The 15283-nt window shown below is 40.1% G+C and overlaps 2 protein-coding genes and 1 non-coding gene across 3 annotated transcripts; 1 reads left to right on the top strand and 2 right to left on the bottom strand.

Annotated features, from left to right (window-relative positions):
* Positions 1 to 3142: 3142 nt before the first annotated feature.
* On the bottom strand, positions 3143 to 5052 carry LOC133815323 (uncharacterized). The gene is made up of 2 exons (XM_062248177.1): positions 3290 to 5052; positions 3143 to 3245 (listed from the first exon to the last, which is right to left on the bottom strand). The coding sequence occupies exons 1-2, from the start codon at positions 5050 to 5052 to the stop codon at positions 3143 to 3145; spliced, it is 1866 nt and encodes a 621-aa protein (XP_062104161.1).
* Positions 5053 to 5133: 81 nt separating this feature from the next.
* Positions 5134 to 6327, bottom strand: LOC133815322 (uncharacterized). The gene has a single exon (XM_062248176.1). It carries the CDS (start codon positions 6325 to 6327, stop codon positions 5134 to 5136), a length of 1194 nt encoding a protein of 397 aa, XP_062104160.1.
* Positions 5633 to 5738, top strand: LOC133820604 (small nucleolar RNA R71). Its single transcript, XR_009887010.1, has one exon. It is a non-coding gene; the product is annotated as a small nucleolar RNA R71 (small nucleolar RNA).
* Positions 6328 to 15283: the final 8956 nt, after the last annotated feature.

The raw sequence follows: 15283 nt of genomic DNA, 5'->3' as shown, positions 1-15283 counted from the left end.
TCAATGGACCCTTTTCCTCTCCACCAACAGTGACAATATTCAATCTTTTAAACAAATCACTAAAATCCCCACACCCAAACAACAACAATGATCCACCCTCTTCAATCAATCAAAGCCAGCCAATCCCAAATACCACAACAAAACAAATCGGAGGAGGAAAGGGAAGAAAACCACTTACCAAACCATTGCAATAGATTCCCTTATGCTTGATTATGAACACCCCCTTCAGAATTTCCCCCTTTTGCACGAAATTAGATCAATGGAGTTCTAGGGTTTCAAAACAGATTTTTGGGGCAAAAATAGGTTGGAAAGAAAGGGAAGAAAGAAGGAAATAAGGGGAGAAATGAAGGAAAGATGGAGGGTGTGTGAAGAAATTTCTGGGAAAAGGGCTGCAATGGAAAAGCTATGGAGGTTATGGAGAAGATGGGAATAAGAAAATAGGATTGAAGAAGAAGAAGGTTGAGGAAATGAGGAAGAAAATCGCACCTTTCTGATTTTTTAAAGAAAATTCTGGGCCGAGCGCTATAGCGCTATACAGGTAGCGCTGTAGCGCTTATACGCGAATTGGGGCTCTGTCTTCTGGAACCAGCGCTATAGCGATGGTTTAACAGCGCTGTAGCGCTGTAAAACCAGCGAAAAATGGGTCCTTCCCTGAGAATAGCGCCATAGCGCTGAAAGTATAGCGCTGTAGCGCTATGGCACCTCCTTCACCACATTTTTAATTTTTTTTTTCACGATTTTCACGGTTCTAATTACAGAAACACATCAAAATAACATCAAAATAAAATTGTTCAACTAAAACTAAAAATAATTACATAAAAATTAAAAATACGCAACATAAGCTTGAGATGCCTCTCAAGGGCGTTGTCGTTAACGTCATTTAGCCGGACGCTCGAGTCCTCATCACTGAGGACGCAAGAAGATTACCGACTTGGCTTGATCATAGGGACCTCCCAAGTACGGCTTAAGTCTCTGCCCATTCACTTTAAAAGTTCCGTTCTTCTCGCTGCAAACTTCTACTGCGCCATATGGAAATACTTTCACAATTGTATACGGCCCAGACCATCTAGACTTCAATTTTCCTGGGAAGAGCTTTAATCTTGAATTAAATAATAACACCTGCTGCCCCGGGTGAAATTCCTTTTGTACAAGATTCTTATCATGCCATGCTTTAGTTCGTTCCTTGTAGATTTTCACATTTTCATAGGCCTCATTCCGGAATTCCTCTAACTCATTCAATTGCAACATTCTCTTTTCTCCTGCGACAGTCATGTCCATGTTTTTCTTCTGCATTGCCCAATATGCTCGGTGTTCTAACTCAACTGGTAAATGGCACGCCTTACCGAAAACCAATCTATATGGCGACATACCAATCGGAGTTTTGAAAGCTGTCCTATACGCCCATAATGCATCATCAAGTCTTTTGGACCAATCTTTCCTCGAGCTTTGCACTGTTTTCTCTAAAATACTCTTCACTTCCCTATTTGAGATTTCTGCTTGGCCATTGCTTTGAGGGTGATAGGGCAAAGCAGTTCGATGTCTTACACCGTATTTAGACAACAATGCATCAAATTGCTTATTGCAGAAATGGCTCCCTTCATCACTGACTATAGCTCTAGGAGTTCCAAACCGAGTAAAAATATATTTCTGAAGGAAATTGAGAACCGTTTTACCGTCATTAGCTGGTGTTGCTGCTGCTTCAACCCACTTAGATACGTAATCGACAGCTAGCAATATATAAAGATTGTTATATGACGACGGAAAAGGTCCCATGAAGTCAATTCCCCAGACATCGAAAAGTTCCACTTCCAAAATTCCGGTTAAAGGCATTTCATTCCTCCTTGTGATGTTACCAGTGCGTTGGCAACGATCACATGCCTTGACAAAATTATGAGCGTCTTTAAAAAGACTAGGCCAAAAGAATCCCGATTGAAGTACCTTGGCTGCTGTCCTATTCCCCCCAAAATGCCCTCCACATTGCAACGTGTGACAGTGAGACAATATGGAACACATTTCCTCTTCAGGCACACAACGACGAATGATCTGATCGGCACAATGTTTGTAGAGAATCGGTTCTTCCCAATAATAGTGTTTTACTTCAGAATAAAACTTTTTAAGTTGTTGTCTAGACATCTCCGGAGGAACTATGTTGGCCGCCAAGAAATTCACATAATCAGCATACCACGGGACACTCACCTCTTCTTTGATAGCAAACAATTGCTCATCGGGAAAACTGTCATCTATCTGTACTTCTTTATTACTCGGTGACTCTTCAACCTCCAACCTTGATAAATGATCTGCTACCGAATTCTCTGTTCCTTTTTTATCTCGGATCTCAATATCAAACTCTTGTAATAACAGTATCCACCGTATCAATTGAGGCTTTGCATCCTTCTTTGTCATGAGGTACTTTATGGCCGAATGATCAGTGTACACTATTACCTTATTTCCAACGAGATAAGGTCTAAACTTATCAACTGCAAATACTATTGCAAGCAACTCCTTTTCAGTGGTGGCATAGTTCAATTGAGCTTCATTCATTGTTCTGCTTGCATAATAAATTGTATAAAAGACCCTATCAATTCTCTGACCCAAGACAGCCCCAACCGCATAGTCACTGGCATCACACATCAATTCGAATGGAAGGTCCCAATTTGGTGCAGCAACAATCGGTGCAGAAATCAACTTCTCCTTTAACATTCTGAAAGCTTTCAAACAATCTTCATTAAAATCGAACTTCACTCCATTCATTAACAAGGTCGAAAGAGGCTTGGCAATTTTTGAAAAATCTTTGATAAATCTTCTGTAAAATCCAGCATGCCCAAGAAAACTTCGTACGCCTTTTACTGACACTGGTGGGGGAAGATTTTCTATTACTGAGATTTTGGCTCGATCCACCTCAATACCTTTACTAGATGTTCTGTGCCCAAGTACTATTCCCTCCTTAACCATGAAGTGGCATTTTTCCCAGTTTAACACCAAATTTGCTTTTTCACACCGATTTAATACATTTTTCAGATTACCCAAACACAGATCAAAGGAAGAGCCAAAGACCGAAAAATCATCCATGAAAATCTCAATGCTCCTTTCCACCATATCTGAAAATATAGCCATCATGCACCGTTGGAATGTTGCGGGTGCATTACATAATCCGAATGGCATTCTCCTGAAAGCGAGCGTGCCATAAGGACATGTAAATGTCGTTTTCTCTTGGTCCTCTGGCACGATGGCAATTTGATGATAACCTGAGTAACCATCTAAAAAACAATAGTACTTATTTCCTGCCAACCTATCCAACATCTGGTCAACAAAAGGAAGTGGGAAGTGATCTTTTCGTGTAGCCTTATTCAACTTACGATAGTCGATGCATATGCGCCACCCGGTCACTGTTCGAGTTGGAATTAACTCGTTATTTTCATTCTTGACTACTGTTATTCCACCTTTCTTTGGCACCACCTGCACTGGACTCACCCAAGCACTATCAGAAATTGGATAAATCACCCCGACGTCCAACCATTTCAAAATCTGCTCAAGTACAACATCCTTCATACCTGGATTGAGCCTCCTTTGAGCCTCTATAGATGGCTTGGTTTCTGCCTCCACTAAGATTCGATGCATTACTGTTGAAGGACTTATTCCTCTAATATCCGCCAATGTCCATCCAATGGCCATTTTATGATCTCGTAAAACCCTCAACAATTTCTCCAATTCAGTTTTTGAGAGATCAGCTGAAACAATTACTGGCAAGGTCTCATTCTCCCCTAAGAACGCATAACACAAATGCTCAGGAAGAGCCTTTAATTCCAATTTCGGTGGCTGCTGAATGGAAGTTAATGGTCGATCGGTGGCCTCTGCCAACTCTTCAAATTTCTTCGTATACGGGTGGTAAGAGTTAATCCATTTTACATATTCTTTCATCTCTTCATCATCTTCATCTTCTTCCCCACCAGTCAACACTGCCTCTAAAGAATCACTACTGACCCTTCTTTTCAAAACTGCCTTATCTATCACATCCACACTGTAGCAACTGTCACTAGCCATCGGGTACGTCATTGCTTTGAAGACACTAAACACCACCTCGTCCCCCTCAACTCTGAGTTTCAGCTCTCCCTTTTGCACATCTATTAGAGCTTGTCCTTTTGCTAGGAACGGTCGCCCAAGAATAATTGGGACATTTGCATCCTCCTCCATGTCTAGCACAATAAAATCTGCAGGGAAAATGAATTTGTCGACCTTCACTAGCACATCTTCAATAATCCCCCTCGGATGAGCCAGTGATCTATCGGCCAACTGTAGTGTAACAGTTGTTGGCTTTGCCTCACCCAAACCAAGTCTTTTGAATACCGATAGAGGCATGAGATTTATGCTGGCTCCCAAATCACATAGTGCATGTTTACACTCAAAGTTACCAATTGTGCATGGGATTGTGAAACTTCCAGGATCTCTCAAATTCTGTGGAAGCTTCCTCTGCAAAATAGCACTGCACTCTTCGGTCAATGCCACAGTTTCGTAATCCTCCATCTTTCTCTTCTTTGATAAAATATCTTTCATAAATTTAACGTAACTGGGCATCTGCTCTAATGCTTCTGCGAAGGGGATGTTGATATGCAGCCTCTTGAATACCTCTAAGAATTTTGCAAACTGCTTGTCAAGACGGTTCTTTTGGAGTCTCTGTGGATATGGAATTTTTCTGTGATGATCTATAGACACCGGAGGTACCACTTCTCTTGCTGGAGGAATCTCTTTAACCTTCTCTTCACAAGTCTTCTTGTCCTCTTCAGTGGGTGCCTGTTGATCTTGCTTCTGCTCGACGCTCTTTTCCACATTTGTTCCCCCCAACATTGTTCCACTCCTCAAAGTAATCGCCTGACACTGTTCGTTAGGATTCCCCTTGGGATTCACCTTAGTAGTGCTTGGCAAGTTCCCTTGAGCTCGGTTTGCCATAAGCGTAGCCAACTGTCCAATTTGTGTTTCCAAGCTCCGAATTGATGATCTCGTTTCAGTCATAAACTGAGTCAACACATCGGCCTGACCGTCTTGCTTTGCTTGCATCTGTTGCTGTGCAGGTCTTACTGGTTGCTGCTGATAAAACCCAGGAGGAGGTCGAGGATACTGCAGTTGATTCTGTTGAAACTATTGCTGACTGCCCTGCCCAGTTGTCCACGAAAATTTTGGGTGATTCCGCCACCCTGGATTGTAATTCATGGAATATGGGTTGTTGGAAGGTCTTGGGAAGTTCCCTATTTCTTGCACTTGCTCCATAGGCATATTGTTAAAATCCCTATTCGTGCATTGTTCAAATAAATGAGGCCCCCCACATAACTCACAAATTATCTGCATTTGCATCACTGGAGCTTGAGCATGAATGTTATTTTGCTGTAACTGTTTAGTTAATGTTGCCACTTGAGCTGACAACATTGAAATGGCATCCAATTCATGCACTCCAGCCACCTTCTTATTGGTTTCTCTTTCTGATGGCCATTGATAGTTATTCATGGCCATTTCCTCCAACAGATCATAAGCTTGGTTAGCGCCTTTACTCATGAACGCTCCTCCAGACGCTGCATCTATGATTGTGCGAGTAGTACCACACAATCCATTGTAAAAAATATGGACTAGCATCCATTTTTCGATTCCATGATGGGGACATTTTCTCAACAGCTCCTTAAACCTCTCCCACGCATCATACAACGATTCACCATCTTTTTGGTGAAAATTATTGATTTCACCTCTATACCGTGCAGACAGCGATGGTGGGAAAAATTTTGCTAAAAATTTCTGAGTTAGCTCCTCCCATGTTGTGATAGAATTGGCTTCCAGAGAAATAAGCCAACTCTTTGCTCGGTCCCTCAATGAAAACGGGAAAAGTCTCAACCTCACTGCATCGTTTGTCACTCCGTTCATCTTGAATGTGGCGCAGAGCTCTAGGAAATTAGCCAGATGTAAGTTTGGGTCTTCCGTTGGCAATCCCCCAAACTGAACTGATGATTGTACCATTTGCAAAATAGCAGGCTTAATTTCAAAATTATTAGCCTCAACCGTTGGAGGTCTAATGCACGACTGTGCCCCCGTTACAGTAGGTAACACATAGTCCCGCAAACTTCTTTGCATTGGTTGCTGAACTGGTGCAACTCCTATTCCTCCAACATTATCCGCTGCTATCCCAGCATTTCTATTCTCATCGTTACCATGGGCAATGTTGTCGACCCCTCCGTTACCTCTATTCTGAGCCATTTTTTCTACCCTTTTCTGTTTCCGATTTCTTCTACAGGTTTTCTCAATTTCCGGATCAACAGGCACCCTTGACTCAGACCCCTGTCGTCGCATAAACTATATGAGTACCTGAAATCACAAAGTGCACAGAAAACCAGAATGAGAATGGTAAGAAAGAAAGGTAACCAAATTAGAAAAATAATTACTTTCTTGATATTAGTAAAAACAGTCCCCGGCAGCGGCGCCAAAAACTTGTTGTGTAAAATCGATACGCAAGTGCACGTAATCGTAACAAGTAATAAAGAGTAAGTGAGATCGTTCCCACGAGGACTGTATACTAAGTATCCAAACTTAATTCCTATTTCTATTTGGCTAACAATAATTGAGTCACAAGAATTTACTAAAATTGTAAAACAAAAATCTAAAACTAACTTCAATAACTGAAAATAAATAACGTTACGAAAATTCAATGGATTAAAAACTAGGGCAATTAATTTCATCAACCATCCTCTTTAATTTTCCTTAACACAAATCTTACTATTCAATTCTTCTCTTGTGATAGCAGGTCAACAATAATAACTTATATTCGTATTAGGATATATAAGTCTCAATCTTATGCAAATTTTCTACATCTCTGTGATAAATAAACATAAGATAGGCATTAAGATTAACAACCCTAAAACTACACAGATCACACAGGTACTCTCGTCCTAATATGAAATCTATGTTTATTCAATTACAGCATATTCAATTCTCACTTTTCAGATTTCGAATCAAAATCATATATTTCATGTTAATGGTGATCAATCATTCACAAACATTAGAATCAAATTGAATAAATCACAAGATAAAATTGAAATCATAAAACTTGCATCAATTTAAAATAAAGGTTCAGGAGAATCCATTAAAACCCTAGGCTAATAGTTTAGTTCATGATTAAATCCATAATAATCATAGAAGAAATTAAAAGCATCCAGAATACAGAAATTCAAAGTAGAAAAGAAGAAAACTGTGATGAATTCTTCAAATCCGCTCGCAATCCTCTATCATGTGCCTTCAGCCGTCTCCTTAGGTCAATTCCCTCTCAGTCGCACACTATGCTTCTTTAAAAACCCCTCTCCATTCTCCCGTGGAAAAGACCCAATTGCCCATCTAGAAGTGATTAAATTGGTGAAAAATCGCAACCCAGCGCTGTCATTGTAGCGCTATACTGAAATGGGGAAAATCTGGGCACCAGTGCTGTAGCTCTTATGGTAGCGCTGTAGCGCTAAAGTCAGAAACCACCTCCTGAAAACTGCGTCCAAGCGCTGTAGCGCTCATGTTGCAGCGCTGTAGCGCTGAAGTCAGAACCGAGCTTCTTCAAAGTTTCTTCCTAGCGCTATGGCGCTCCCTTAGTGGCGCTGTAGCGCTACTTACAGAACCATCAAAATTCACAAATTTGTCCCAAATTTATTCCACTTTTGCTCCTTTTCATTATTTGTATCACTTAACATTAATCACCCTGAAACAAGAACAAACGAGCATAATTCCGAAATAATATAATCCTAACTAATGACAAATAACCTAAAAACTAGGACCATAAACGAGCCTAAAACTCGTTTATCAGAACCTGACTAATAAGTCACAGCTTCACAATTGATACTAGCACCTTTGCCAAATCTGACTAATTAGTGAGTTGCATGCACAAGTAAGCAATGCTATCATTATGTATCATATGCCAGTTATCCAAGAATAGGGCATTCAGCATGCTTACTAAATAGTTGCCAGCATAATCATGATCATGCACAAATTCAGAGACTCAAGCTCTGGCCAATCTCATATTGATCACTCATGGCATGCCCTAATCACATGTTTCTCGTGCATCACATGCATCACACTTAATTATCCAGCATGCCTCAATAATAATCATATGCAATTGGGCAAGATCACCAAGCATTCACTATGCTATCAATGTTTACATTTAAACATCCAACATGCATCAATCATAGCCATGCATGTCACATACGGGGTGCAGTTTTCTTACCTCGGGTTTGAGCAAGAACTAATAAAAGAAACGACCTTTGAGAACGATCAACTTTTAGTCCTTTAGCGGTCACCTAGTCATAACCAATTAGAAACTATTAACAAAACAAATCAATGAATGGTTTACAAACTAAACCACACTCCCGGGACCAATCCCCCACTCTCGGGACTCTCAAACTACTCAAAAAGAGCAAAGGAACCAACCCCCGAGCCTTAAAAACCATCCCGAACCCTAAAATCAACACCTCCTGAAACTGGCCTAGCGCCTAGGCGCCACCCACCAGCACTGGGGCGCTGTCCCAGAAACAGAGAGGGCTGCTCTCTGCCCTGAGTAGCGCTGGGGCGCTAAGGCTGGCGCTGGGGCGCCAGCTTCAGACTAGCAGCTGCACTGAAACTCCATTCTTGCGATTCCTCTTGAAACCAACCTTCCAAACACATCCCAAACCTTACCAAAACATCCAATTCAACCCCTAAACCTCACCTACATCACCTCCTCACCAAAACCCAATCACACACACACCAAAAACTCCCCTTGATTCCAACTTCCCACATCAAATTCTAGAGCTGAAAACTATAAGAAAAACATAGTACACCAGTAAATTCACAACTGGAACTCACCTTAAACACGGTTTTGAATCCCCTTTAATGAGTGAAACAAGTCCCCTAGCTGCCACCTTTGATTTCCTAGCTCAAAACCTCATGATGGCCTCAAGAACACCAAAGAAGGATGAAGGGAAGGTAGTGTATGGGAAGGGAAGAGGATAACCTCTGTTTTATCTCTGTATTTTCTACAGCCTTCATGTCATATATATCCAAAACCCTAAATGACCAAAATACCCTTAAGCCATGAAAAGCCTCTAAAACCATTTCAAGGGTAAAATTGGTACTTTCTGCTTATCCCGTTAATCATAATTAACGCTTCCCAATTCCCACTAATCTCCATATTTTCAATTACCAATAAATCACATCCCATTACCCTTTAATTCCCAGTAATGCTCTAATCAATAAATTCACCCCGAGACTCACCCCGAGCCCCGAACTTAAACCCGTTATGACTAGACCGAACACTTACATCTCATGATCGTCTCATGTCGAAAAGCTCGAACCAATCCACCCTATAATGTGGCTATATTAATTAATCTCAACCATGCACCCAAAATATACATTTACGCCCACTGTGGCCAAATTACCAAAATGCCCTTGCATTATAAATATGAGCCCATATGCATGCATTCACCATCATATAATAATATAATTCACATAAACATGCATATAATCATTAGATATCATAATAAATCATTTATGGCCCTCCCGGCCTCCTAATCAAGGTCCTAAACCTTATTAGGAAATTTGGGGCATTACAGTCTGAGTCTGATAATCTGACTAAGTGACCTTTAGCCTTGTATTTTAACCATGTACTTGGGATTTTTTTCTTGGTGGATTTTTGGCATCCACAGACCGTAAGGTGGCAAGAGGTTTAGTTATCACTGCCTGACTGGCCGTATTGACTATTGTTTCAGCAAGGTATAAGTTGGTAAGAATGAATCCAGGATAGACAGATACATCAGCTGGCCAGAGTGATCAAGGCCAGAATAATAATAATCAGGGTCAAGAGAATGACCAGGGACAGATTCCACAGCCAGCTCCTGCAAACTGGCAGCAGTTATTTAACGATCTGCAAGCTACAGTGTTGAGGCAGGGAGAAGAACTCCACCTCCTGAGACAACAACATGCTCCTGCAGTGGCTAGTGTATCTGAGGCAATTCCTGTATCGGTGCCAGCAACTGAGCAGCTGCCAGAGGTTGGTAATAAATGGGAGCCTCTCTATGAAAGGTTCAGAAAGCAGCAACCTCCAATTTTTGAAGGTAGTGTAGATTCTGCCAAGGATGAGCAGTGGATGAGCACGATTACCACCATCCTGGACTTCATGAGGGTGACTGGTAATGAGAGGGTGGCTTGTGCCATGTATATGTTTCGGGAGGATGCCCGAGTTTGGTGGGAGATTATATCCCAGACCAGAAACGTCAATGCCCTGAGTTGGGAAGAGTTTCAGACTCTGTTCAACGAGAAATACTATAATGATTCCATCAGGGCGGAAAAAGTTGAAGAGTTCATCATGTTACTTCAGGGAGGTTTGTTAGTGACTGAGTATTCCTTGAAGTCTGATCGTTTGGAAAAGTTTGCCATGGAGCTAGTGCCCACTAATGGGACCAGGAGGGATTTCTCCAGGGGCTATAGCCTAGATTAGCCCGTGATGTTCATATTACCACTGTGGCTGGGGTTACTACCTATGCATAAGTGTTTGAAAAGGCACTCACAGCTAAGAGTGCATAGAACAAGATCTGGAGAGATAGTGCAGCCAGAAAGGAGTTCAGGAGGACAGGTTCTCCTTTTGTGGGTTCTGGTAGGGGTGGAGGCCCCAGTGATCAGAAGAGGAAGGTTCCTGACACCTTCCTAGTTCCAGGTCCTGATTGGCGGCCCCGTGGTATTTCAATGGGTCGTCCAGGTGGTAATGAAGCCTAGAAGTCTTATCCTGAATGCCCTAGATACAAGAGGCGTCATTTGGGAGAGTGTAGAGCAAGGGCCTACTTTTCATGTGGAGCAGTGGGTCATCTTAAGAAGGATTTCCCTAAAGCAAGAAAGGAAGAACCCAGGAAAGCGGACAGCTCGGCCCTAACTCGAGTGTTCGCGTTGACGCAAGCAGAAGCTGAGGCTTCTCCCTCAGTAGTTACAGGTCAGCTTCTTAGTGCTGGAACCCCTTATAATGTATTGATTGATTCTGGTGCTACACATTCTTTTATTGCTAGTAGAATTAATGATAGACTGTGTAGACCCTGTGATTTTTATGTTGTGGGGTTTGGAACTTTGTTACCCACTGGGGAATTAGTGGTATCCAGGAGATGGGTCAGATCTTTGCCAGTGACAGTGGAGGGCAGAGAGTTGTCAGTGGACTTGATAGAGTTAGTTATGACTGACTTCGACATGATATTGGGTATGGATTGGTTAGTAAAGTATGGGGCAGCCATTGATTGCAGAAGGAAGATGTAACACCCTCACTTATTTTATTTAAAACCATATTTGAGGTGTTACGTTTTAAAACTATATCATAATTACTTTCAACGGAAGTTTGGATTTTTTTTTTTGAAAACTTATTTCAAATTATTTACAATAAACATAAAGTGTGTCTCAAACATATTATACATAAGTATTAAATAACCCAATTTGTTTTCAAAACATAAATCCACACTTTATTACAAACATACACACTGATAAACTGAAATAACCCACAAGAGGTCGATATGTTCATATGTACAAATCAAGGTCAAGATCATGCTTCAGTTCTCCTTATGTCATTCACTCATTTCTTTCTCTACCTGCAACACAAGACAACTGTGAGCCTAAAGCTCAGTAAGCAAAGTAATGTATGTAATGCTAATGATTACTCAATGTCAAAGGACATACACAACTTCTTTTTAAATTTTGGGCCCTAATATTGTGCACACTGTTTGAATTGGTCAATGCATGCAGGGCTTGTTACTCATATAATATAAAATCCCATGGGTTCTCCTCCGACTAGCCATCACCACAGTAGGGCGCATTAAAAACCTTATTCCATCGTTGCCCCATCGGGCTCAAGAGTTAAGGCGGCCACACACTATGGTGTCAATACATATAACAATAACTCATATAGAGGATAAATAAAAACGGAAACATGGCAAACAATATAATTGGTTCACTAAAACCTAGCCCAAATTATTGGGCTGCCACTATAAGCCTACTATAGGCCTCCGTTTACACTTATTAACACTTTAATTTTCCTTTTCAAAACAGTGGCACTAAACTTAAACTTCTTATTACAACTTGCTTTTATGTTGCATAAAACTTGCTAAGGCATCATATAATTAATCATCATAATATCATGCATGGTCTTATATCATACAATAATTCACCATATCACTATTATGCCATGCATACAGATTTATGATGAAGTGTCAATGTATGTTAATACCACTTACTCACAAAATATTCATATAATGCATACTTTCACATAACATATAATTCTTGTGTTGCAGTTGAGTACTTGCCCAAAATATATTTCACCGTGTAACAAGTGGTGTCTTAGGTGTTGATGTGCTTATCCTGACAATGGCATGAATTTCTCTTCATAATGATGGCAGTAAGACATTGAACTATCATTTAAAAATACCCATAAAACATCATATAAACTTTCATATCCAAATCATGCCTAAAATGTCTTAAACCACCTAGATCGAGCGTTAGATTTATCTTAGACACTTAGAGAAATTTTGACAGAGTTTCCCTTTAATTTTAGCTATCCCCAAATATCAAAATCAATCAGTAATCAACATCAAATAACCTTCCATAACCATATATTCCAATTACCAACATAATTCATCACAAAGTTATAATATACCGATTTTGATAAAATTCTAATTTCCAAGATCATCACCCAAATTAAATGAGTTTCCACGTCTATTCAAACATTTATAAACATATCTACCCTCTTATAAACTCAATAAAATAACCAAAAATCAGCTTGTACTCCAAGAACCCCAAAAACCTCATAAAACACAAAATTTCACTTACCAAGCAACTTTTCGGCGAAAACAATCTCTTCAAGCTTTTCTAAACCTCAAACCACTTGGAAACCACCAAGAAATATCTTAAAAAAGATAAAACACCATAGATAAGCTCTCAGAAAAATTCAAAAACATGGTTTAACTTCCAAGTACAAGAACTTACCATAAAAAGACCAAAACTAAGCTTAATCCACTTCTTTGGCTTTGATTTCACTTGGATCTCCTTAGAATCTCTTCAAACCAGCCAAGAAATGGTTTTTGGTTTTCTTTTTCTCTCTGTTTTTCAGAGTCTTGGTCGTGCAAAGTGATAAGGTTGATGAAAATTCTTTATTTTCAATGATTTGGCCTTATTGTATCAAAATTTGACACCTTTCACCTCATCATTTCACCTTTTGACTTATGAAAACCTTATCACTTCAATAATTTCGACTTAATTATCTGCTAGGCCTATTATCCTTATGTGTGAAACACTCACACCAAATCTTAAGTCCATATGAGTTCATACCCAATAGTTATGCTTACTCGATCGAGCGTAGCGCACTTATGTTAAGCTCGTTTTGACTTTGCATCAATACCACTAATTATGTATACCTCCCATCAAGAATTGATCTAATGGTTCTAAAACCATTTTTACTTCATCAATTAGACCTTAATCATACCTAAATTATATTTGGAAAATCCACTAATACTCAATTTTACCCCGAAATACTAGTAATCGACATTGTACTATTTTTCACCACTTAACATCTTTTGCCTTCTATATCTCACTTAATTTCATGCCTTGTCCATATTTTTTTATCCTTTCTTATATCTTGAGCACATCAAACACCCATAAAAGACAACTCAAACGCCAGAAGGTTAATAATATTGAGCATACATATAGACATCACATACATAACTTTTATACTTATACATGAAAACACTTATAAGAATATGCATATGCTCAAATTATACATATTGTATGATATGTAATGCAATGCAATCATGTGATTATTGGCTATATTATATCAAAATAATGTGGGTGCTACAGAAGATGGTCACCTTTGAGCTTGAAGGTGAGAATCCTTTTGTGTTTGTTTGTACTGTGCATGGACCTCGCATACCTTTGATTTCTATATTGAGGGCTAGAGATATACTGCAAGGGGGTTGCATTGGATTCTTAGCCAGTGTGGTTGACACCACTCAGGTCATGCCAGTGAGACCAGATTGGTCTGTGAATTCCTGGATGTGTTTCCAGAAGATTTGTCAGGGTTGCCACCACATAGAGAGATTGAGTTCGTCATAGAACTAGCACCAGGAACGGAGCCAGTGTCTAGAGCACCTTACAGAATGGCCCTAGCTGAGTTGAAAGAATTGAAAGTAGAGTTGCAAGAATTGTTGGATTTGGGTTTTATCAGACCTAGTTTCTCACCTTGGGGAGCGCCAGTTCTGTTTGTGAAAAAGAAAGATGGTTCTCTGAGGATGTGCATTGATTACAAAGAACTGAATAAGCAAACAATCAAGAATAAGTATCCTTTGCCAAGGATAGATGATATGTTTGATCAGTTGCAAGGTAAGAAGGTATTCTCAAAGATCGACCTTCGTTCTGGTTATCATCAGTTGAGGGTCAAGGAGGGAGATATACCGAAGACTAATTTTCGTACCAGATATGGGCATTATGAGTTCTTAGTTATGTCTTTTGGATTGACTAATGCCCCTGCTGCTTTTATGGATATGATGAACAGAGTGTTCAAGGATTATCTGGATCAGTTTGTGATTGTCTTCATCAATGATATCCTAGTATATTCTTAGTCTGAGTCAGAGCATGAGCAACATCTGAGGTTGGTTCTACAGCGACTGAGGGAACACATATTGTTTGCAAAATTCAAGAAATGTGAGTTCTGGTTATCTCATGTATCCTTTCTCGGGCACATAGTCAGTAAGGAGGGGATTAAGGTAGATCCAGCAAAGATTGGCCAAGGCCAAAGAATGCTTCTGAGGTTAGAAGTTTCCTTGGATTGGCAGGTTATTATAGGCACTTCGTGGAAGGGTTCTCAAAGATTACTACTGAGCTGACACGCAAGAGTCGAAAATTTGTGTGGTCAGATAAGTGTGAGAACAACTTTCAAAAACTGAAGCAGAGATTGATTACAGCTCCGATTCTGAGTCTCCCGACAGATCAGGAGAAATTTGTGATTTATTGCGATGCTTCACACCATGGTTTGGGATGTGTTTTGATGCAGTCAGAGAAGGTAATTGTTTATGCCTCACGTCAGTTAAAGGGGTATGAAAAGAGATATCCCACTCATGATTTGGAGTTGGCGGCTGTGGTCTTTGCTTTGAAAATATGGAGGCATTGTCTTTATGGGGAGAAGTGTGAGATATATACAGACCACAAGAGCCTGAAATACTTTTTCACGCAGAAAGACTTGAATATGAGACAAAGACGTTGGCTGGAGTTAGTAAAA

Source organism: Humulus lupulus, chromosome 2 (assembly GCF_963169125.1).
Source record: "Humulus lupulus chromosome 2, drHumLupu1.1, whole genome shotgun sequence".
NCBI classification, from domain to species: Eukaryota; Viridiplantae; Streptophyta; class Magnoliopsida; order Rosales; family Cannabaceae; genus Humulus; species Humulus lupulus.
This window is presented reverse-complemented; position numbering and strand designations above follow the sequence as displayed.